Source organism: Phragmites australis, chromosome 24, assembly GCF_958298935.1.
Source record: "Phragmites australis chromosome 24, lpPhrAust1.1, whole genome shotgun sequence".
In the NCBI taxonomy this organism is placed as follows: Eukaryota; Viridiplantae; Streptophyta; class Magnoliopsida; order Poales; family Poaceae; genus Phragmites; species Phragmites australis.
In genome coordinates this window covers 944,541-969,570 of record NC_084944.1, presented here as the reverse complement: position 1 = coordinate 969,570, position 25,030 = coordinate 944,541, and the positions used below count along the sequence as shown (strand labels likewise).

The following is a 25,030-nucleotide window of genomic DNA, read 5'->3' as shown; positions in this document are numbered from 1 at the left end:
ATACGAAAGCAAGTTAAGGTAATATTAATTTGACCTCAGTGCAATGCAATCCCTTAGATTACACGACGAAACCAAAGAGGCAGTTAAACAGAAAACTGAAGACAATGGTGGTTCAGCAGTTCCAGCTGAAACAACACAACCCATTGCAACATAGCCCACGGGTGCTACAGGTAACCAAACAGAGCAGAGTTGGTCAACATTAGAGAGCTTATTCTTCGAATCTTTCTCATTCTGATGAAAATCGTTTGTTCTTGGAGGACCAGATTGCCATACTAGCTTGTATGATAAAGGCCTTTTGACCCTCACAACATTCGTGTTCAAAGCAAGGACTCCTTTAGTAGGAGGGTCATTCCTAAGATGAAACAAATAATAAATGTTAACAAAATCCTTACAGCAAGAAAACAAGTCAAGAAAGAAATGAGAGAGTGCTCGAGTAATCACAAACATTGGTGTGAGATAGTCGCCAAAAATGGCATATCCAGATGGAGCACGTGGTCGCCAGAATGAGAACACTTGATCATTTGCATTGCCTAAAACAAGTCAATAAAACTTGATGATTGTTAATTGTAAACTATTGATGATTGTTAATTGTAAACTATGACTAGGAGCATACACCAATGAATCTACAAGTTATGTCATACCTTGCATTGTTGCAACTTTATCAAACTGATAGCACACCAGTGAAATTTTCTTCGATGACATCCTGAGAAATGCTGAAATTTCTTCCTCGACTGCTAAAAACAGTCTGAGAATACTAAAGGAAAAATTCATATATATTTCAGAAACCAGCAGATGTAAATTTGTCTTTCCAGATGCGTTGGAATATTTCACAGACATGTCAAATGGTTCTATAACTCTGATGCCGTTACTCTCCATCTTTAAACCAAGTATGTTTCCATTCAGATCCATACTGCTGCCCTTCATTACAAGCCTGTCACATAAAAAAGGGATTATATCCCCAACATACATAGTACAGCAAGAAAAGGTGTGCTTCGATAAATTTCTGGAAACAGATGATCATATGATTTTCTGGTCGGATGGAAATATGAAGTAATTATAAAAGGAAAGTGACGCAACATGAAATGCAATTAGACATGAAAGCAATCAGCAACCTGGCTTTGACCAACATAATTCATCCCATCCTGTAGATGATAGATAGGTACATAGCAAACAGCAGTAGTTTATGATAAATGTGGCCAAAAATTTACCTGGTACTAATTTTTAAACCATTAGATTTACGTTAAAATGACAACTCTCAAGCAGAGGTAGTACTACCTCCATTGGAAATTCCTTCATGTCTAGAGTAAGTAAAGTGATAATAAGACTTGCTTAGCACGTCATCATGATATGCGGTTTCATGCACCAAAAGCTCAACATGGCATAAGAACCAAAAGTACTAACTCAAGAGACCTAGCTAACACATTTTTGAGAAAAAAATAATTGCAGTCCACTGTGAGCCTAAGGGCCTGTTTGTTTGGACTTCTGCTTTTGGGCTTTCTGAAAAAGTGTGCTTTTGGCTTGTCTAAAAAGCTTCTTTTGGAAATAGGTTGTTGGCTTCTAAAACAATTTTTTTGCTTCTCAGAAAAGCGTCTCTCAGCGAGCTTCTCAGCTTTAGTTCATTTTCCTCAGAATCAGACTTCTGTCTTCTCCAAAACCCTATTCGTTTTGGCTTCTGGTAGCAGCAGAAGCAGAACCAGAAGCAGGAAACAAACAGGGCCTAAGTCGCCTAGTTGGAGCCTAGGCATAGTGGGTATCGAAATGTATTAACCACCTTTCATCAACAGCTCAAGCTTCTGTGTGATATCATATTTTCTTTCATGACCAACAGTTCACCTAAAAGCTTAAGCTATTGCGGACTTCATTCCAACATTTTCTCACTTACAGCTCCCTCGACTTATTTTTCTATTCAGTTGTTGCTTTGACAATCAGTTACTGACTGCAATATACCTCAATGAGAGATCCCAAGTTCTGTTGCTACTCACACTAGAGGATTCAATTCTCAGGCAAAGAAAATGTAACTTGCATGTCTAGCAGTGGTAACAAAGTAAAATGTAGCTAGGAATAGCAAAAGAACCTTTGGTTCAAAAAAGAGAAAATGGATACAAATCTATCAAGTTTACCCCCATCCTCCCCCACCCCCACTCCCTGCACGGCCAAAAGAAAGAAAGAAAGAAAATAGGCATGGTAGACAGAGGTGATCTACAGTTGAGTTTATGTTATGGGCCTTGGGCCTGTGAGCACTGCTTATGCAGTAGTCATACGGCAAGGCAGTAACAACATGGCGCACAGCCAGGCTGCAGCAGCACACAAGGCACTATTATGCAGCAGTACGTGAGGACCCTACACTATGTGCAGAAGTACTCCCTTGGCGAGACAAGGGATCAAGAGGATAAGTGTTTGTTTGGGTTTGTTTCAAAATTTGCTATGCGACATTAAACATTCATGGCCTTTGCTACTTCACACCCAAATTTCATGAATTAGCTGATGGACACTGCAAAATTGTGGTTCTTTGCCGTATGACACCGCAACCATTAAAATACTATATCATGTGGATTTCGGTGAGAAATTATTATAAATGATGTCAGATGCCCCTGGCTCACCACTTCACACCCGTTTCTCGATCTGGTTGGATCGAACCGTTCCCGTATCGATTCCAATCCACAGCTCCCGCTGGTTCTATCTCGATCCCCATCACGAGAGCTGCCCCACCTCCGTCTCCGCCTCCCATCTCGTTCCCTCATCGCCATCCCTCCACCTTCGCCCTACCTAAGAGTCGTCGCTGCCTGCCCTAGAGGCTACAGCCTGACCGCTCGCCCGCCGCTTTGTAGTAGGGTTGCGGCTAGAGGATAGCGTCACCCCTCTTGTTGCCCCTCCCTCTCCATGGCCTTGCCTGCTCGAGGAAGCATGGAAGCTCCGAAAGTGCTATGCTTGGAAGCTCCGGCACTCCCGTCCATGGAAGCGCCCTCAAAGCCCATGAATTGGTCATGGGTGCCTAAAGGGTATGCATACATGTGTTGTCAAATTGTCATGGGTTGCACAAATTAGGTTACTTTTGCTTTAATTTCTCCGATTATAACCAATTGATTGTTGATTTCCTTCTTGTTTTTTAGGATGGACCCTATGACAGCATGTAGAGTTGCCGTGTTCATAGGACCTTATGTTGAGATGTGTGATGATAGCAGACAAGAATATCATGTTACCAACAAATTTTAGATAGTCGTGGATAGAGGTACTGCTAATGTGAATGATTTGTTGGTTGCTCTGGCGGTTGAGGTGAAGCATGGGAGGGACCAGTGTATGTCTTTGACATTTTGGGACAAGAAAACATCTTTTGCTGAGATAACCTCTGACTCAGGGCTTATAGATGCTCTTGACTTGTACTAGGATATTAGGAGGATTCCTCTGCTATAACCGTGTCTGAGGCAGCCATCCCTCCACCTGAAGCTAAGGTGCCTGACTTGCAGCAGGATGGCTTGTCAAGTGAGCAGGATGGAGAAGGTTCCTGATTTGCAGCATGGTGGGATGAGTATGTCGGATTAAATGATGAGGGTCCATACAGTCACTTGTTGTCAGATGTGGAGTCTGACTTGGATTCAAATTATGAACCTTCCGATGAGGATGCTAGTGATGATGAACTAGATTTTGATGATAGAGCTGAATGTGAAACACCAGTGAATGTCACTAATTTGGAAAATCCAACCATAGTTATTGGTATTAGATTTGAGGATGGTCCGTGCTTTAAGAGGGCAATTAGGCAACATGTAGTATTGAAAAGTTTGAAATTGTAGCTCCATACTCTGAATTCACGAGGAATAGAGGGTGTTGCAAAGCTAAGAAATGCAAGTGAAGGATACATGCTTCACAATTGCAAGATGGCCAGACTTGGCAGGTACAATATTGTCTCATCTCCTTTTCATACATTATGGTTATTGTTTAATTGCATCTAATGCCTATCTATTATTTGTGCAGATCAAGAAGCTTCAGCCCAAGCATAGTTGTGCAAGCACATCCAAAGTTGATAGTAATTGCATGGCAACTAATGCATGGGTGAGGGGCATAGCAATTGATTTGTTGCGGGAAGACCCTACTTTAGGAGCAGCAGCTTTGAGAGATATATTGGAAAAGAAGTATTCAATCAAGATATCATATTATATTGTCTGGGATGGAAGACAAATGGCCCTGGAAGAGAGATAATGGGATGACAGTTTTGAAATGCTTTCAACTTCAAGGTAGAGGTTGAAAGGACCAGTCCGGGAAGCCTGGTGGACATTGCATTTGAACAAGTTGACAAGAAAGTGAGGTTTACAAAGATGTTTGTTGCCTTGAAAACCTGTGTAGATGGGTTTATCAAAGGATGCAAACCCTCTCTAGGGCATAACCATACCACATAGATTGAAGGTATTGATCGACATTTGGTCACATGGAGGCACATAGTTGATCTACTAAAGAGAGAGTGCAGTTATCAAGAGTGGCAGATCACTGGGTTGTCATGCAGACATGCTCTTTGCTACATTAGCTCAACACGTAACCACAAGATAGAAGACTTTGTGGATGATTACTACTCTGTTGACAGGTTTAAGAAAGCCTATGAGGGATGTGTGATGCCAATGACAGATAGGAGGCAGTGGCCTAAGGTGGATTTGGGCTTCAAGCTTTGGCTCCCTAATCTGAAGAGGGCTGCTGGTAGGCCACGAGAAAGAAGGATTAGGGGAGTAGAAGGTGGGAAGATAACACGTCAAATGAGATGCAAGAGGTGCCATCAGTTTGGTCACATGATGAAAACTTGCAATGAACCTGTTTGTGACTCCGATGTGCCCCCTCCAGCACCACCTAAGCCAAAGAGAATCAGGTCCAAGAAAGCAAAGCTATCTGCAGGGACTACTACTACTGAACAGCCACAAATTGAATTGTCCTCTCCTGCAAAGCCATTAATTGCAACCCAATAATCTTGTCTGACCAACAGTCCAGCAGGAAACACTAGGAGGTAAGCCATGCTCCATACCTTATCTCAATTTTAGTTTTTTGGTACATGAAATTAATTTGTTCCTTTTTTCATTTCTTCAGTCGTAAGAGGCAATTGGAACTAAAGGCAGTGCTTCTTCTCACAGCCCAGGAGGTAAGCCATGCTCCATAGTTATTCTCAAGTTCAGTTTTATGGTTCAATGAATAAATATGTTCTCTGTTACATTTCTTCAGTCGTCGGAGGCAACTGGAAGATGGAGGCAGTGCTTCTTCAGTTAGGCAATTGGAGTTTGGAGGCAATGCTACTTCTCCACATAATGCCAAAGGGAAAGCAAAAAAGCCGAAGCCACTAAAGAGAAAGATAACTTCTGATTGACACAAGATATATGTGCTGTTCTGATCATATTTTGTTCACATTATTAGTCTGTGTACGTGGTGATATTTGTGCCAAACTTGCAAGGCTAATATGTAATGTTAATTTCTGCCAGACTTGTAAGGCTTAGATGTGATGCTTATTTGTGATGTTTATGCCAGAGTTGGGCTAAATTCGATCAATATTTTGTGATGTTTCTCCTTGCATATATGCATGGAAATTAAGGCAGCTATTGGTAACAGACTATATACATGCAAATTTATCATTCTCCGTATTCAATACTGGCTGTTACATCAGTTTTTTTAAGGAAATAAATACGCCACTTTCAAGAGTGGAAAATGGTCCTGACAAGCTAAAAATGCTGCTACAAGCCCAAAGGGCAAAATGGTCCTTTCACGACCACTATCTCACCTGCAATCATAGGATATAGTACTTTAATGGTTGCGGTGTCCTGCGGCAAAGAACCACAATTTTGTAGTGTCCATCGGCTAATTCATAGAAGTTAGGTGTGAAATAGCAAAGGCCACAAATGTTCAGTGTCCCACAGCAAATTTTGCCTAGTTAGTTAAATTAGATGGATTAGTAAGCCATGTTGTCATCCTTAACCTTATCTCTTTAGATGGCGCCTAAGCTTACAAAGGCAGCCATGCATTATCATTTGAAGAAAGAAAGAAGAAATAAACCAAGTTCTCCTCATTCCACCGGCTATTCAGAGCCTCCTGGTTTCGTCTGGAACAGGTCCAGCAAAACCCGGAGGGCGAATTCGCCTCCACCCTGGTCCTCGGACCCTTACCCCAACCAGGCCAAATCAGTATTCTATGTCCAACATAAAGGACTGGAATTGTAAATTTAAAAAAATGAGGGAAGGCGTTGTAAAATTTATTTCATAGGCCAAGTCAACATGATCGTATAGCATAACATTTCCACCGTTCTTTTGAAAGAGACACTGTTTTCTTATGTGCAACAGGGCACTAGCATATACAAAAGGATCAATGTTGGCCAAATGACCACATGAAAATTGTGTCTGTAAACTTCTCATCAAAACTACTATCTCTGCTGCAACTTTGGTCACTAGTTCATACAAAAGAATCCATGGGCAATGAAAGTTGCATCTGTAAATTTTTCACCAAAGATAGAGATGTGGTGTTATGGCTTTGATAGATGTTATTAACATCTATAATACATATTAATTATCCAATTTGCATATGTGCAGTCATATACATAACTTAGGAGATGGATACATGTCCAAAAAACCAAGAACAAAATTGCTTCCATGATAGCTTCGTTTCATCAGTTCAGACACCCAGAAAAAGAATTCCATGCTTGTGTTGAGAATACACTCATAGAAACATAATAATAACAGTTTTAACAATATTTCAATATCTAATTAATCTGTACCATACAATAACAAAACGAAGAGAGAGTGGTGCACTAGTCTTATTTTTAGTTTTTAATCGCTGATATTTGAAATTGATATTAACTTTTTATTTGGCAGGTGTGCACTATATCCATAATTATTTTAGGATTTTCTCGAACAATGCTCACTTTTTTTTCAAGCAGGGACAAGCAACCATGGTGGTACCAAAACCACATTTGCAGCTTGAACCTCTCCAGTTTCCTTATTTCCTGAATGGTTTGCACCAGTTCTAAGACAGAAATGGAGAGAACTACATTCAACCAAGGGGCACTAGAAAACCTAACCTGCAAAATGCATCTGTTCGGGCATGAATAACCTTTGTTGATAGTGCTAAATTTTCACCCGCATTCCTCGATGTGCTATAGAAAGTAAGCTCTGGTCCAATAGCCTGAAACAATCAGACAATACAGTTCAACCATACAATTAAGAAATGGCAATCATGTTTGAACGCAGCAGTTTCAAAAATAACATGATGTGTTTGTCAATTTTCTTTAGTTTAGCTTTCTTTCCTTTCTCCTTTCTCAACAGACAGGTTAGTTTTCTTTTTTCCTGTATTGCTGTTCTTTCCGTTTTATTATTAAAATTGAGGGGGGGGGGGGGGGGTGATCTTTCCCTAGAGTTTCCCGTCAAAAAAAATCCCAGTTAGCACAGTTTTGGAAAACCTTGCAGATTTAGGAATGTTATTACTAAGCTGCATGCACCAACCAACTGACCTAAAAGCTTAAGGTTATGAGGTAAGGTGGGCAGTAGAGTCATACTTCAACGCTCCCCCTCATCTCTAGGCTCCTGCAGGTCTAAGATGTGTAGAGTGGGCTGCAATTTTTTTATTCAAACTGCGCCAGCTGAGACGCGAACTCAAGGCCTCTGGTTCTGAACCATATTAAGTGCGTACATCAACCAATTCACACAAAAGTTTTAAGCGTATGATGAAAGGTGGGCAATAGACTCATAATTCAACAGTAATATTCACATTTAAAATCAAAATTCGAGTTATTCCTGAACTGCTCATGAATCTGTGGTGTTAGTAGCTTAGATGATTCTCAAAGCAAATAATGTGAGCTTGCTTCAATAAGCCACATATGGCCTACAGAAATTACTATTTTACTAGCAGGCCACACAAAACACTCACAATGCAGTAGAAGAAGAGAACTATATGTTCATAGAGATATAAAGTGGATGTTCAACAAACTTAAACAAAAATAAAGCCAGCCAATCGTGTGCTCCTGGTTTCAAATCCAGACTGAATTCTGGTGGCTAAACATCTGGGAACCTAACTGCATTACCAGTAGGATTCATTCTGGAGCCAAGATCAAGGGCAAAATGTACATAATTTCCAATCACCTTTATAAACTATTTGTAGGAATGAATACACCTGATTGAAGCCTACAACGCACCATACAAGAAAACTAGGTCTCAACTATAGCCACGAGTACAGAGCAATACCTGCAGTTCCATTATGAATTCTGTTGATATATCAGCACTTGCTTTTTTAACAGTGTCTTCTGCAGTGTCCTCACTAGGAATCGACAGGGGACCATCGTTTTCTCTTACTAAGTAGACACGGTCATCCTCTGATGCTGAATACAAGCAATCATCACCAAGAGATATACAGGAGTCCAAATATTCACCATTCTGTGGCAAGATATTGCATTGTCAAGACCAAAAAAGTTATATATGTGTGGTAAGTAGAAAGTGAGAACAATAGAAAGTGAAAGCATAGAACATTACCACTATACTGACATTCCGAAATTGCAACCTCTTACACCCGAGGACATGAATGAAACTCTCAGAACTAGGGCTTGAGAGAATTTTCCCCTCTCTATCCAGCAAATATAACTTTCCACCTTTCCCGTCATATATAAAGTGATCAAATCTTTCATTATCAACAATCAAGGGCTTTTGAGGTGAAAGACTAAAAGTTGATTGCTCCTGGTAATAAATCTGATCATTCAATACTACTGGAAAAATCATATGTAGAAGGTCCTTGTCTTCATCATTGGATAAAAGACTGCGAGCAGATGGCACAAAGAACTCGACTATTGCTAGTAAGAAGTCAAGTGCCACAAGAAACTTGGGCCGCTGAACACAAAGAGACACAGATGACGAAGATTTTCGGAAGATGGCATCAAGAATGAGCATTGAGGGGATTGGCTCAAGACCTAGATCTTTTTGTATTCTTCGTTCACCTGAATCAAATTCATTAGGATTATCATAGCCATCAAAGGATGATGTGTCTCTAACTGTTGCTGACTTCCCAATGGCAAGCCTTAACTCATCTTTCGTTCCTTCACGATCATCAAAAACAGAAAAGCCTTTGAGAGTAGCATAAAGAAAACTCTCCTGCCGTGTGTTTGATTTATAGAGAAGCCATGCACCACTCGCCTGAGTAGAGAAGATTATATGGTTATGTAAACCTATCTCCAACAAAGAGCTATAGCCCCACATGAAAGAAATCCCCAAAGAAGAAAGGACTATGTACTTCTAATCTGACTAACAGAAGATCTCAGCAAAGAGAACACCAGTAGAATACTTTAATATATGCAAAAACAACATAAAATGTTACCTGCTTCTCAAGTTACTACAGATACCAATACCAATTTCACATCATATTAACATGCTACATTACTACCAAAACAAAACATTCAATCCAAATTTGGAGAGAATGTACCTGCATCCCTCTAGGTTGCCCTTAGAAATTTGTATACCATTTACATAGTTGAGATGCTACAGCTCCAGATGAAGAAAAATGGTCAATACTTTCTTTAAGACCACAAACCCAAGCTAAGAAAATGAGGGATGTGTGGGTGTGTTGTAATCGAAACTTTTATTCATCTCTTAATATAATGGCACGCAGTTCTCCTGCGTGTTCGAGAAGAAAAAAAGCCCACAAACCCACTTGAATCGTTTCAACCGTACTGAATGCAGTTCGATATTTTCATCTTGTTGGGCTATGAGGTAGAGCCACCCGTCAAGGAGGCCACTCACCCAGGCTCAAACCCGGGTGTTCACAGCGGGTACCTCCTTGAGAAATCTGGTTTTAGCGTGATCCTGGACAGCCAGGGTTTGGTACCCCCTACCTAAAAAAATCAAAGCCCGAAGAACGTCTCCTCCCCATGGTCAAGGGGGGAAAATCCCTCTTGGACGACTAATTGGGGTCCATTTTGCAAGTTTTTTCTGCTGTCCACTGGTGACAATCTGTTCCGAAATGCAAATGCACATCTTTTTTCTCTTAACTTTGGACAACTGAACTAAAAAAAACTGTTAGATATATATATAAGGGGCTCTTTGCATATTGTCACATGTACATGTATATATACTGGGCTATGGCCTCCAAGGAATACAAGTTGATATTCCTAACATGATATTAGAGCTAGGTTTTCTTTGGAACGCAACAACTCGGCCCAATCTATATCTATTCCACCAATCCCGTCGGTGTTCCCTCTAATCGTCGGCTTCCCACCCGATCGCTCTCCCTCACGCCCAGCCGTCCCACCGACCTCACCTGCAGCTCAACCGAAGCTGCACCCCGGCTGGATTTGCCTACCTCCCAGCCGGATTCGCCTGTCTGCATCTTCGTCGGCCTGTCGTTCGCCGTTGCTCCGCGCCGCCTCATGTCCTTTCCCAAGCTGCCGCTGACTAGCCTCGACCCCGCTCCTGGCAAGATTCACCGGCGCTGACTCGCCCTGAGCCACGCCGACCTACCCTAGCCGGATCCGCCTACTCCTGGCTGTGCCGCCGTCCTCCCGCCTCCGATCCGTTGTTGTTGCACCCTTACCTGGCGGGATCCGGCTCCGCCCCACCTCTGCCATGCTGGAGTCCGACCCAATCCGCATTGTCCGTCCGCAGCCGCGCTGCCCTGGGCCGATGGCTGCCCATCGCCTATAGCCATGCGCTCTCTATTCTTGTAACATAGAGTAGCTCGGTTTTGTAAAAAAAAAAAAAATTGATCCTTTCAGTGTAAATGGTTATATAAGAATTTTTGTTGTTAGAAATTACATTTTTCATTCAAACATGTCACAAGATAACTTCAGTTTGTGAGTAAAAATACACTTACCAATACCGATTCCACTAGACAACTAATGGCTCAACACAGTTTTAGTGATAATGTTACAGGTGTGCTCGATGGAGTTTCTCCTGATGTGGGAACAGTGGTACTAGCAGTGACAGACCAAGGCGCACTTTGGTGTGCTGCTGGAGCTAAGGACCTTTGGGTCCTGTTAGCTGGGTAGTCTAGGATTCTGTTTCCTAGTGTTTGTTTGGTCGCCTTTTATTTTCCTGTGGAACGTCTGTCTTAAGTTTTCTTGTGTGGGTTTAGGTGTTGTACTTTGTTACTCTTCTTCTTTAATGAAATGACACGCAGACATTCGGGAAAAAAACAGGTGGTACGTTATTGTACAAAACTGAGTCCAGGGAAGCTCTCAACATGATTATGACACAAACCCTTGTAAGGGGAAGGAAAAGCTGTGAAAAAACAAATGGAGCAGTCAATGCAGTTCCAAAGCATATTTTTCTACAAATATTCAGTACCTGCACGCTAGCCAGAGGAGAATCTCTTGTTGATCCTGAATGCAGAGAAAGCTCAACCAGATTTATTGAGACAGAAAATTTATTAGCTATCCATGTTTCTGTATCTTTGGACAAGTCTTGAATACTTTCAGAAGAAGAAGCCGATACATGAGATGGAGTTGTTGAAGTTCCGTATTCTCGATCATCCAGAGCAGGCACAGTACGTGGTGTCTCGGAGAAGTTAGACAACGCACATTCAGATATAATTTCATATTCTCGATTGGATAGTGCTGCTTTCAGAACTTCCACCTATAAGATATTGTAGATTAAAAAAAATTCAATGGTGTTAAAAGAAAAGCAAATGAACCTAACCTGGGACATTCAATTAAAAATGCATTCAAAGAAAATGTACTACCTTAATTGCTGCCTCCACCACTGGCAACTGATGCCTCAGATCACGCAATGATCTACAAAGTTCAAAGGAGAGACCTTCCACATCTTGAATTATGGTTTCACCACGTACCATATTCATTCCAATAACTAAATTTATGTCCCTTACCTGCAAAGGAAAGTGTGCAATCGCGTTATAAGAATGATTTTAAGCACGGTAACAAGAAAAGGTATTGTAATGCAGAATACTATGTGCAAAACAGCTGTTGGTTTGCCTGGTGTTCTAAATAGGAAACCAAATTATAAAAGAAGTCCAACATTACAGATAGTCTGCTAAGATTCCTGCAAGACCCAAACAGAAAATTCACAGTAAGATACAATCAGCCATGGTTGCTATAAGCTGCAGTCAAAAGCCTGTTACTACTACAACAAGATGAACGCAGAGTATGCCGGCATGCCTCAAAGAAAAAGAGAATAAGAAAGAGCAGCTATAATGTGTTTATCACAGCAAATGGCACGAATCCGGTGAGATTTAAGGGCCCAATGTCCTTCTACGTGAAGGGATCTTGTTTAAAAAAAATGCAACTAGGCGATCAACTTCTAGCTAGTAACCAGTAATCACCCAAACAGCAAGATCACTACTAGGTTACCACATGACACCTAACGTACATGTTGGCACAGTTTTGGCCTTTGATGGAGTGGCCCAAGACAAAGCGTACATGGAAACAGTTTCTGCTCCAAGATGTTGAGCGTTTAAACGAGAGATCTTCTAATGATATAGTGGAGGCCATTTCCCTGCAGCTAACTTAATCCATGTTTATTCTTAATCAACTAATATTTCTAGTAGGTCCTCCCTCTTGTTCCCCAATTAAAAAGAGAGAAGATGTTGACAAAGTGAACTTACTGTAACCGTCAAAATGTCTAAGTGAACAGCACTCATCTCATTCTTGTCACCACCTATCCACTGGAAATCATTTTGGACTGTTATGTATAGGACATCAAGCTCCAAAAAGCTGCAAGCCGAAGGGATCATCTTTAAAATATGATACAAGTAGATAAATAAATCATAGTCATATACACGAAAGAATCCTTACTCAGCACTATCAGTTTCGCGGGGCATAACAATTATAGGCCTACTGAAAGAAACATCCAATTTGAGAGCAGGTGATCCTTCCATATCGGTTTTGCTAACCCACTTCTCTGAGTTAGTCACATCGTCTTTCAGCTTTACAGCACCATCAGAACTTTTAGGGACAAGGCCCATAAAATAACTGATAATCTGCAGACACCGAGAGAGATTGATTAAGCCATTCACATGATGAAGAAATTAGATGAGCTTTAAATACCATACCTCTTGAACAAAACGGTTGAGATAAACAATTCTAACTTCTGAAAGCTGCCCTACAAGACTATAGTCATAACCACAATAGTCTTCATCACCAACATTGTATGAACTAAAGTCAATCTGCAAAATGATTATGAAAGTTGCTTATTCTTCCATGATTCATAAAAGGCTGCTTATTCCATAAAAGAGCAATGTAAAGCATAATCAGTTGCAACCTACAACAAGCAAGACAAATCAAGTAACATGGAGTACCTCCACAAAAGAACGTCCTCCTGGATTTCGCATATCACAAACCCAAAAGTAAGGGTGACTGCTACGAAGACTATCATCACTTATTTTAAGGTTTCCAAGTGCAGCCTTAATGCTGAACGACGATACAAACACCTTGAGTGATGCCAAAAAAGGGGTCAGACCCAGATATGCATTAGACGATTCAAACCAAAATCTATCACACTGACGAAAGATGGTTGCATTACCTTTATATCAGTTGAGAGGTTATTTTGTGACAAAGTAGCAAATCGATCACCATTTTCATTCATCAGTAATATCTGTGCCTCTGCCATGCTGGATGTAAGATGAAAAACTATTCTGCTTTTACCTTTAGCCAGTAAGCTTTTTATGGCTGGTTCTGGTTCCAGATCAGACTTAGATTCCTCAACTCTACCATCTTCTACAGAGTCCAGATACGTGTCCTTATCTTTATCAATATCAGGCCCGTTTGCGAGGTTGATGGCATTCATAAATTCCATGATTGCAATAACAGTTGGCCGATGGCAAAAGAAGGTCAAAGTAGCAACAGTTACAACTACCTGGTAAAACAAAGAAAAAAGAAGAAATAACACCCATGATCAAGGTTCTAGGAGGAATAGCGCAATCTATGTAAAGACCCTAAGCATATTATCTAACGAGAATTCTTAGACATACCATGTTGTCCAAGTTGTTGTATTGAGGAGAATGCTGATCATAAATCACCATCTGGGCTTTCACAAAACTATCAAACATACCACTACCTTCCAAAGTAAATCCAACAGTTTGAAGTTCACTGTCTGGTACCAAACCGGGAATTCGACTAAATGTTGGGGGCTGTAGGGAAGGTATACTAGTAGGCAAGACGTCCTGGGTACTGAAATAATCTGATATAGTCCTCTCTTGTAGCTTAGGTGTTTCAAAATCATCAAAATCGTCTGATGCCTCAAAAAAACTTTCCTCGCTGTCATTTTTTTTCAATGGGGTACCTTTACTTCCTGCACTGTTCTTTCGACCAGGAGTGGGGACTTCTTGGGTTTGCATGCTATTGATAAAAGACCTTGCCAAGAACCTTGGCACTGGACTCCCCGGGTAGTAATACTGGTCTTCAATTTCTAGTGACCGCAAAATAGTTCCTATCAGTAAGTTGCCACCTTTCATTGAGAGTTCAACCTGTTTGTTCCAAGAAAAAAAAAAGAGCATATCTAAATAAGAGTTACCAAGCAAGGGCCAAAAGGTAGAAGAAAAGATTGATACCTGGCCACCAACTGCCCGAAATTCAAACAGGCTGCTCTCCTTAGCTAGCAGAATTTTTTTTAGTTTGTGGTTACTCTACAGAAGTATGAATTACATCATTAGTACTAGATCAAGGTTACAAAGAAAATCGTGTAAGAAAGACATACTTCATAGCCACATGAAAAACAGATCTTTAGCTCATCAAGAATGCCAGCAACAAACAATTTCTCTGTGTCAACAACATCCGGAAAGCTGCCTTTCAAGGAGTGGGCCTCTGACAGGAGGGCAACTTCAGGAAAGCTAGAAACTGCAGCAGAACCCTGCAAGCAAGCTAATAATTATCTGGATACCAATAGAAGATAATATAATGAAATATAGACCAAAAAGAAAGAAAAGACCAAAGGAGTACCGATGCACGGTATATAGCACCCTGCAAGCGGCTCTGCCATATCTTTCGTCCTTCATCATTATCAAACAACAAAATCAAAGCACCAGTGCCTTCCAGAATCTGTAACAAAATAAAGTTCATTGAGATAATCGATTATGGAAGGGGGACTGAAGCAGAAGAACATTAATGAAGTGAATAGTTAACTATGCTACTTGGCCATTCCTTGGGATTAACTTGACCAGAATCATGCAGCGCCAGGATGTTATGCACACCATTTGTAAGCTCAGTAGGGACCTGATGAACTTGTTTCCCACGTAAACTGCAACTCAACACAAAAAAGTTAAACTTAAAACAAGTGTCCAGGCACATAACAAAAGCACAATAAATAGAAAGCATTTATATGATCACATGAGATTATGTCTAACAGACAAATAGATTGAACTATCATATCATTATTAAAACATTGAAGGCATTAAGCATTTAAGCTATGTAAAATTCGATGGCCTTGGTATCGAAATCACAAATCACTATAAGACCTGGTAAGCAGCAAAACTAGAGTAAAAACCATCTCTAAAAGTAACGAGCTACCAAAAGTTAACATCACAAGCTCAAGTTTCTACCAATATTTGCTGAAGGAATGTCTCGTAATAAAAATGCTGTCAAGTATCGAAGTTTTATAATTTATATACTGGAAATTCAAGCAATTATTGATGTAAAACACAATAAATTTAGGGCTAGTGTTCAGTGGAATCCCAGACAATATCAACTTAACATGATTCACGTAGACACTATAGACTCCAAACAGTAACTTAAAAGTTAAAATCCAGAACTCTACACCAAAAGGTAAGCACAAGAAAGTGCATAACCTGGACCATTGCTTGTATGTTGTAGACGTTGGATTTTCAAATACATAGAGAAATGGCCCCACTAGACGCAAGTATCTACGTTGCCAAGAAGCTTCCCGGTTTCCAACACCCTAATAACAGGTCAAGAAAAAAATTAGAAACAAGGACACCCTAATTCGAAATTGATTGACCATTAGTATGTGCATTACAAAATAATGCAAACCTTCCATGTGAGAAGAGATGACCATCCCTGAAAGTCAGCCTGATCCCACAAATGTTCAAGATTCGAACTGCTATTCTCGCTAGCACTATCTTGAAAAGTCTTTAAAATTTCCATCAAACGATGATAGCGTGCTGGAGAGAAATGAAATCCCAGGGAAGGTACCCGTATCGCCATTCTTGTGGAAGGATAAAGAGGACTTTCTAACTGGATCTGCACAACGAAAGGAAAATTACCCATGTCACGGTGATTACATCCGTTTAACAAGAATCTCCGAGAGATATATTGGCTAGTGGAGGTGGTTGTCAGTTGTCACCCAGCCAAGGTTTAATTCTCACCTTCTACACATTAGGGTGGACGTCTCTCCCCCTAGGCAAGTCTTTTTACATTCATTTAACTTATTTTCCCCCTTTTTCATTTGTTTAATTATTCTATGTGGGTTGGATTGGGTTGGGGGAGTACTGTTTACCTGCTGAAGCTTTAAAGCAATTCCGCACTTGTCAATAACTGGCAACAAGTTGATTTCATTAGATGTTTCATTCCAATGGTAATCACCATCCACCAGAAATGCAGACACATCGCTAAGCACCAAGTTGAAATTCAGATAAATATCCTGCTCTTCTGAAGTATAGGAATCCCATATTTCCTGAAGTAACAAGTGGCATTAGTAGCATATAACACCAACCACTTGAACCATAAAATCTTACTTCCAAATAATAGCAGACACAACCTCTGTCCGAAGAACTAAATTTCCGAGGTCAAGCAACAGCTTAGTCTCATGTACATCATCTGGTCGGAACTTTGTAGGAACAGTAATTTTAGGAGCAGCAATATCCATGTTCAGTGAAAACCTAATAGGGTTATGTTGTACATCAGCCAGCGTCCAAGAAGGGATTGACAAAAGAAAATATAACTGACTCTTTAGTGTAACATGCATAGAAGCAAAAGAGTAAAAAAAAGCAATGATGCAGACATCTTAAGTAATCGAAATATTAATCAATAGCCTTGATAGACGATATATTTCATGGTACAGACAAAGTGACTACAATCCCATTTTGAAAATTCTGTTTTTGAGGCTGAAATGCTAGTGAGACACTCACTCCCCCTATTGCAGTAAAATATCTTGCATAGCCTGTAACTCCAAGTTTAAGTACTAAATTGTGGTTGCTAAAATTATTTTGCCACGTCAACAATTACTGGTAGGAAGCAAATAATGTACAGGTTGCTCCATGAAAGCTAGTGCTTCTTGGAACACCTGTGGAAAAGGCTACCAAAATCTTATTTAACCCACAATCCCTAAAAACGTTTTGTTTCTTCAGATTGTCATTTTGTCCACTTCAAAATAATTTTTTCAGTGTATGAAAATGGTGAAGAAAATACTAACTTGGACTGATCTTTTAGCACCCGAGTCATTTGCTGCTGTGCGGTGCGTTTCACTTCATCTAATGTCATCTTCACAAAGCAACATAGAATAATTAAGCAATCATCTGATCACATAAAGCAGTCTTGCTTCAAATCAATTTTACTTGGAGATACCTGTACAGCAGCAGCAGTCTCTAGTGCCAGGGTCTGGCTAATGGTAGGGCTACTCTTGAAGAAGGAAACGATTTGATCGATTGAATCTTTTAAATACTACCAGGACAGGAACTCTAATCATGAAAGAGTAGAACAAATATATGCACACTAAGGTATAACAAGGATAGCTTACAGTTATATAACAAGGAGAAGCTTTAGCTGTCAAACTCCAGTCCAGTTGCTCATCAAAAGGTTTGTAGGAGAAGACACCAACAAAGGAATCAACAACACTTGCACTCTGGTAATTCATACAGAACACAGAACACAGAACCGTTTGAGTGACTATTATAATTTACTCTGAGTGTTAAAGGCAAACTGAATAACCAAATGTGAAAACCTCAGCGAGCAGGCCATATGGAGATAAAAGCCTGTAGGAACCAAGCTTCAGATCAAATATTTTTGCCTCCGGATACATTTTCAATTTACAGCAGAAATCTTGACACGACAGATCAGCAAGGCACTCCGAATCATCAATGGTAAGCTTTGATGCATTATGCTTCATACGTATTTCAAAATAAAACTGCATCAGTTTCATATCCTGCTGACCAGGGATATACTCATTATTTTCTTTGTATCCAATAATCCGATTTAATCTTTCCCAATCTTCATTACTAAAACTTTTCGAATCTTCCTCGTCCTTTGAAGAGCCAGTCCTGTATCAAAAAGACAAATTATTTGCCACATATTTAACAATTCAGAAACTATAAGGTTTAATTGGCCAGAAATCAACCATCCAAAGGACCACCAGGACTGCTTATTTTGTTGACCATTCGGATACGTTTCTGCTGACTGTTCTACAAACTTGTGCGCCAGCATCCTACACAAAATAAGAAAGATTAAATGTAATCAAATTAAAGGCAAATACACTCAACAACGGGATAAATTATAGGGTATACGCAGATAAGCTTTGTTGGAGTTCCATGTAAAATTAATTCAAACAGCTGCATGAATATTTGTTCATTAGCCAATTGTTGTGGCAAGAATCAAGGATGAAATTGAGCAACGCAGTAGGCTGTTCATTGTACATTGGTGAAGTGAATAATAAAAAACATGCACTGTTCAAGGGGACATATTGATGTGAAACGTCTCGAACTCAACATAAGAAAATTCAAACAGCAAGGATGACCTATTCAAGAATCAGAGAATTTCTGTTACAGTTGCATGCAAGACAGAGCTAGCATGTAATATAATTTTCATGGACTGTAAAGAATTGTGAGAGGAGCCAACAGTGCAGACATACATGGTGCCATTCTCCAGAACATGCACTTTACGCTAAACAAGTGTGCATAGTGAGCGAGTAGTGATAAGAACGCCAAAGGCTGACCTAATATCAGTATATCGCGCATTCCCAGAACTTTCCTGGGAAGAGGATAGTTGAGGAACTAAGAACATATCAGGAAGTGGAAAAAAAACAGTGAAATTTGGTGTGAACTTCTTTCGTAGATTAATCAATGGTCACACTGTACAAAACTGTGAAGGCAAAACTTTTGGCAACCTTCCCAAATTCTACATTACAATATTTTAGGAACCTCTGGTACAGATCATTATGGGACATTGCTACCAGCTTTCACTTAATATTTCAGGCCAAGATTTGCAGGATAATCTCCATGGATGTTGTATCAAAGACAAAATAGAAACACATTACCTCCACTGTAGAATAACCTCCACATCAAGTTCCCGATCCAGCCTCTTAATCTCCTCATGGTCATCAACAACCAGTCGGTTCATGTCAGATTTCAAAAGGGATGCATATAAAGATACATATGTCTTCCGAAGTCTTGCATTTCTCAATAATTGCTCCCAAGATAGACTCCCACTGCATTCATAAGACACATCACCACAAAAGAATTGACAAAATCGTATTGACACAAAGTACATGAATGATGAGACATTAGATGATATAAAAGTTAAAAAAACAATGTCAAACAAAACATCAGTGATACTGCTTGGACAAAGATCCCAGAGTAAAGTATATCACAAGAAATAATGCCTCAGATCAACTGCCAGGAGTATCAAGATAGTTGCTGCTTGATACTGCTCAACTGCTTTCTTTTTATTACATAATTTGCAGATGTATGGTACAGTATAACAAAGACCAACTAATGAACCCACCCAAATAAAGCAAAAGACAAGTAAGACATGTATCCCAGCATGATTAAAACAAATGTTGGGATATGCACTGGATTTATTGTGAAGTAAATCCAAACATAATAACCATTCATCTAGAGTATAGGCGGCTACCCTGAGCTATGCAGGAGGATAATGTAACCAAAAAATAATAAAATGAATACTGATTCATGCTAATAAATAAAGTATAGAATCCACAGATCAAGTGGAAATCAGAGAAGACTCTACAGAATATGCATACCTTGCTTTCTTCATTTCCTCAGTCACCACCTTGTATGCATACTTCCACCAAGCTCGTGGATCCGATTTTACTGGTAAAGATGGTCGAAGATGAGCATATTTCAGCCGTTGATTAAAAGAAGAGAAATTATCAGCCATCTTCAAGATGTCCCTGTAGCCGTCCTGGTTTGAGGAAGAAGGTTTTACTGTTACCAGTGCTTTATATAAAATAGAGAGAGGAAAGACAAGAGTGCAAACCTTTGACAATGACAGAGTAACATCATCCAAATCAACAGCAGCATTTTGCAATGCCTGTCCTGTTTTCTTTGCTTCAGTAAGTTGTATTTTTGTATATTTTGCTTTGCCAGATATAGGTTGTAAAATATAAGTGTGCCTTTTTGAAGTAGGTCTGGAATCTTCCTTCTCCCTTATCTCAAAAACCTGAAATAAATTTTATAAACCAACAAAGATTTGTAAGTGGAAATAAGATTATTAGATGTAGGCAATGGAAGAATGCAAGACTTCCCACCAAAACCTTATTATAGCACAGCTTCTACCATTGTTCCACCATGCAGCTATTCAGGTAGATATTGCAAAATAGACAACTGTCTCTATGCAGATTTATACTCTCATGGCCAAGATATTCTTATTTGAAATGAACACAACTGGAAGGTACCTGACTCCATTCTAATGGCAGTAAATCTTCCCAGGGTTTATCCATACTCCAAGGACTGCTATCAGAGTCAAAATATAATGCCAAACTCTCAAGTTCAACAGACTGCAAAACCATTTACTAGTAAGCCACCAAAGGTAAGTATGTTAAATAAGTTATGCAAGAAGATCAAAACGAAAAGAAAAGGCAAACTGAAATAATCTGGAAGATGAATGTCAAATGTTCCTAAATCAAAAGGATGTATTAATTGTCGATGTCAACACAATTCACTTCTAGAAGCTTTGTGTCAAAGAAATCTACCACCAAAATTAGAAAATAACAAATGAACCGTAGTTGTTTCTACTTTGGCACCTAATATTCTGCTATCCAAAAAACTGAACAAGCACCATTTATGGAGATGGAAGATAGATCTATCAACAAATGCCACAAGAATTGGCATTTCCTTATGTAGTCACTTTCCTTTCGGAAAAGAATTATCCGTGGAAAGCAAAAACAAATATGGACTCCCGGAAGTTTACAGCGGACAAGAATATCAAATTAATTATGGAAACAAAATGTAGAACTTAGGAACAATGTACCTTCTTCACTCTGTCCAAATCTCCACCAGTGGCAAAAGTTTCCTTTCCAAGGTCATCCACAGTAACTGCCGAAAGCTTTGAAAGTACCAGACCTGCTGCGAAAGGGTGTCCTGGATTGCTACAAGAAACAAGTCATGGTATTCTTATATGCATTCCGAAAGATAAATGCACTAAGAAGAACTGAAGTACCTCTCCGTGTCTTCATATCTGATATGAATATTGCCGATGGACAACTTGATATTTCCAATTACAGTGCTAATGAAAGACCCGAGCCATGATGAATTCTTCAAAGCCAGAAAATTGCAATGAGAAATAAACAAAGTATCTAAAATGGTCAGTTCCAAACCACACAACAGCAAGTAAAAAATGTAAGGGAGCTTGACTATCCCAACCATTAAGTGGTCCACACACACAACACACCAGATACCAACACGTACTAGTTCAGATTTCAGTTGCTGTTGGCGCTCCAACAATTTGATCTCCATTTCCTATGAAAATAACCAACAAATCAGTATTGCATGGTTATGTCATTAATTGCAAAAGGCACTTAACGATCTCAAAAGTTCATTACCCTAACTATACTTCTTTTGGCTTCTTGGACAGCATCCTCACTGCAACCTTCAACTTGTGTCGCTGGCTCAGCTAATATAAAAATCCGGTCGAGATAAACCAAGACTGGCTCTTGTCCAAGCCTGCTCCACGGAACCTAGAAATCATTGACAGGATCATCCTTTAGCCTATTTCTCAGTATTACAGAAAATCATATAATCACAATAAAGCAAACTAATTCCGCGTTTGTAATATGCCAAAGAAAATACTAAAAACCTTGAGCTTCACTGAACCAAGGAAACCAGCTTTGACTCTAACAGGTAACTTCAATGAATTGAGCGCCTCTGGCTTCAATTGCATGTTTGTGAGTTCTACATCACCTGAAACAACGTTGCAGAAAACATAACATTATTTGGTGGCAGAAGATACGGGCAATATCGATGATAGAAAAAATGGTCAATAGCTAGGGTAACAAAAGCAATTTGTGTGTGTGTGTCCTCGTATGCACACGTGCATGTGTGTATCTTACAAGCTCAGGCTAAACACTTAACTAAGTACTATGAGCCATACATTGCATTTTAATTTCATCATCAAACCACTGTTAATTGCATCAAATATCCAGAATTGTTCTGCATGTGACCTGAGTTCCCTTCTCATCTGTCAATGATGTCATATTACTCACACCCTGAAGCCACTAACAGAATAGCCATCTGATACCTACTATCATCTCATACACTTCTTGTGATACAGTCATCATGACAGGTTGAATAGATTCCCGCCACGCTCTCACGAAATGTCGAAGCCACATGCCACCTTAATTTCAAATTGCAATGTTAACTAACTTGCAATCATCTCAATATGGCAACAACTGATGCAGATGTCTGACAATGAATCAGGCACAGACATACACCCCTGATGCAATCATCCACTATGTGAATTCCCTCAGAACATCACTTTACAGTATCGCTGCCAACCATCGCTATATTTGTTTCTGTCAATTATAGTTGGGAAGTTGCTTACCTGGTAGATAAGTGTATGCCGCCATCTCACAAATTTGCTACTTTTAACCCCAAAAAAACTATAACAGAGAAGATTGATTTCTCATGAACAGAAGCTACCGCAGCTATAAGTGAAAATCTCCCAATTCTCATTTTGTCCTCTGGACTCCTTATCGTCAGGGCCTACGATAAGGCAGAAAGGGCAAGCACTTCTAAACAATCAGGACCAAGAAATTGATATATTTTATTTCTCCACTTTCCAGAAAATCATCATGCTCCATTTTCAGCCAAAAAAGTCCAGATGAATGTAGCCATCGGCAAGTTCATATGATCATCTTATCACTGTACAAGGAGATATAGCTCCTTTTTTTCAAGATTGGCAAAGCCTCTTGTCCAAATCTATTGACTGCATTCTTATATGCAGGCCACTTGTGTCTGTTGGGTTATTACTTGTAAGGTGAATAATTGTTCCACATGACATATAAATCATCTTCCATGCCCTGCTCTTTTTGTTCCAGAGACTCCACAGTTGCAACCCTAAGCATAATTATGCCGTCACCAACAGCGTATTTGAGATGTATGCTATCCAGGATTCCAAGTACATTACAGTTCAGCTCGGTGCCGGGTTCTTCGCCCAAATATTAGTTCAAGTCTCATCCTTGACTAACCGACAGATATGTTTAGCTAAGTGCTGTGAGAATACAGATTCAGGAACATCAGTGACATATTCCTGTTACAGTTAATTTGTGCGAACAATCTATACACAAGGGCATACTGCTTGCATCTCCAATATTTATATTGGTTAGCTTCGTACGCGGTTGCATCTGTTTAACAGCCTTCCCCCACATTCAGGGATCCAGATACTTCACAGCACCTCCCCTTTCCAGCAGAGTGCTTTCCTAATTCTGTAGTCTGAAGCTAGCAGCGTGAACAATTTCACAGATAACCACAACATTATAGCCCTTCTGCTGACAAATTTCTAAGGCAGTTTTACAAAATGCTGTGTAGCTTGAAGACATGCTTAGTGACTGGTAGACATCTCAACAATGCAATCGCTGGTACAAACACGGTCAGACTCACCCCCTCCCCCCCCCCCCCCGGGGGGCAAGCAATCGGGACACCACAACTAGCATATACATCATTATCAAAGCACGCTCAGACTGAACTCCTTAATATCCAAAACCACTGTTCCTTATCAACTTGTCCGCACTAACACTGCTACTTATAAGCACGCACCACGCAAAAAAATAAAAAGAAAAAAGAAATCAATCCCAACTGCTTGTGCGATCACACGAGGAGTCGGATTAAACCAGCACCGACGGTTGGATGGGGAAAGTAAGCGGCGGCGCGGCGCCCTGACTCACCTCTCCAGACGCTGATCTTAAGGGTCTCCTTGCTGAGCCCCCGGACGTAGTTGCCGAGGTACTTCTGCAGAAGGAGGGTGACCTGGTCCTCCAACATCTCCGCCGGCGGCGACGATCGGCGCCGCCCGCGGGCGCCGCCACCTCGAGACCCGGCCCGGAGGGGCGGAGTGGGGAGAGCGCTCGCCGCTCGGGTTCTCGGTGCGCTCACTCGGCGTGCGGCGGGGTCGTGTCACGCTCGCGAGAGAGAGAGAGAGAGAAGAGAAGGGACTGGGCTAGCAGCAGCGAAGGCGAAGCCCACAGGCAGAAGAGTTTGACGAGAAGGGGAAGAAGGAGATGCAGAGGAGATCGCTAGATCGAAGCGAGGAATGCCCAGAATGCCCTCGGGGATTACGTGGGACGTGGGCCCGCCGGGATTACGTGGGACGTGGCGGTTACGCAGGGGCTCGACTCGATGCCCCGCTCCGCTCCAGAGAAGCCACCGCTGGAGCCGTTCAAGAGCGGCGGGTGGATATCGGCACGGTCCCTCCGGTTCAAAAATAAGTGATATTTTAAATATCGGCACGGTTTTTATAATATAATTTTTACTACTACTTTTTTATAATATATTGATAAAACGTCTTTTCAAGTTCTTTATTCTTTTCTTCAGCCACACTCTGCTCGTTTGGATATTCTTTTTTGGGTCCAACTGACAACCTCAGCACTGACGTGATCCATCTCGTCCAATATTAGAAAAGCCCGTTTGGTCCTTTCGAATCATCTGTTTCATTTCCACTTCAGGCCCATCAACAATAAAAGTGTTGGTTACTTTCTTAAGAGAGCAGCTTTCGGCCGAGTTATCACCGAAAATAATTCGGCCCATAAAGCCCAATAGACTTTTAGAAGCTCGGCAAAATATACCTCCAAAAAGTATAAAAAGAAGCGCGGCACAGTAGTGCAATGTGCATGTGGTACGCATCAAATCAAGCTAATCTTCTCCCAAGGAAAAACACACCAAGCTAACTAATCGTTCCAGAATGAAA

The 25,030-nt window shown here is 40.4% G+C and overlaps 1 protein-coding gene across 3 annotated transcripts in view; it reads right to left on the bottom strand.

Moving 5' to 3' along the window:
- The window catches only part of LOC133907454 (uncharacterized), a 39,403-nt gene extending 15,064 nt beyond the window's left edge, over positions 1-24,339 (bottom strand). The window contains exons 1-37 of one of the 3 annotated variants that reach the window (XM_062349506.1): positions 24,012-24,339; positions 21,926-22,029; positions 21,672-21,806; positions 21,538-21,588; positions 21,290-21,384; positions 21,101-21,218; positions 20,526-20,627; positions 20,108-20,290; positions 19,872-20,032; positions 19,149-19,319; positions 18,234-18,320; positions 17,841-18,156; positions 17,637-17,741; positions 17,465-17,560; positions 17,313-17,380; positions 16,659-16,779; positions 16,398-16,574; positions 15,932-16,141; positions 15,730-15,839; positions 15,088-15,182; positions 14,885-14,985; positions 14,643-14,795; positions 14,497-14,571; positions 13,918-14,412; positions 13,470-13,802; positions 13,246-13,377; positions 13,000-13,113; positions 12,743-12,927; positions 12,553-12,661; positions 11,674-11,817; positions 11,280-11,567; positions 8,481-9,134; positions 8,196-8,384; positions 7,037-7,140; positions 642-931; positions 446-530; positions 35-352 (exon numbers count right to left, since the gene is read on the bottom strand). In XM_062349506.1, the coding sequence (XP_062205490.1) occupies positions 35-352; positions 446-530; positions 642-931; positions 7,037-7,140; positions 8,196-8,384; positions 8,481-9,134; positions 11,280-11,567; positions 11,674-11,817; positions 12,553-12,661; positions 12,743-12,927; positions 13,000-13,113; positions 13,246-13,377; positions 13,470-13,802; positions 13,918-14,412; positions 14,497-14,571; positions 14,643-14,795; positions 14,885-14,985; positions 15,088-15,182; positions 15,730-15,839; positions 15,932-16,141; positions 16,398-16,574; positions 16,659-16,779; positions 17,313-17,380; positions 17,465-17,560; positions 17,637-17,741; positions 17,841-18,156; positions 18,234-18,320; positions 19,149-19,319; positions 19,872-20,032; positions 20,108-20,290; positions 20,526-20,627; positions 21,101-21,218; positions 21,290-21,384; positions 21,538-21,588; positions 21,672-21,806; positions 21,926-22,029; positions 24,012-24,108 (6,371 nt within the window). In that variant the 5' untranslated portion in view covers positions 24,109-24,339. Of the gene's footprint in view, positions 1-34; positions 353-445; positions 531-641; positions 932-7,036; positions 7,141-8,195; positions 8,385-8,480; positions 9,135-11,279; positions 11,568-11,673; positions 11,818-12,552; positions 12,662-12,742; positions 12,928-12,999; positions 13,114-13,245; positions 13,378-13,469; positions 13,803-13,917; positions 14,413-14,496; positions 14,572-14,642; positions 14,796-14,884; positions 14,986-15,075; positions 15,183-15,729; positions 15,840-15,931; positions 16,142-16,397; positions 16,575-16,658; positions 16,780-17,312; positions 17,381-17,464; positions 17,561-17,636; positions 17,742-17,840; positions 18,157-18,233; positions 18,321-19,148; positions 19,320-19,871; positions 20,033-20,107; positions 20,291-20,525; positions 20,628-21,100; positions 21,219-21,289; positions 21,385-21,537; positions 21,592-21,671; positions 21,807-21,925; positions 22,030-24,011 lie in introns of those variants that run through there. The other 2 variants (XM_062349507.1, XM_062349508.1) reach the window with 2 other exon arrangements.
- Between the last annotated feature and the right edge of the window lie 691 nt (positions 24,340-25,030).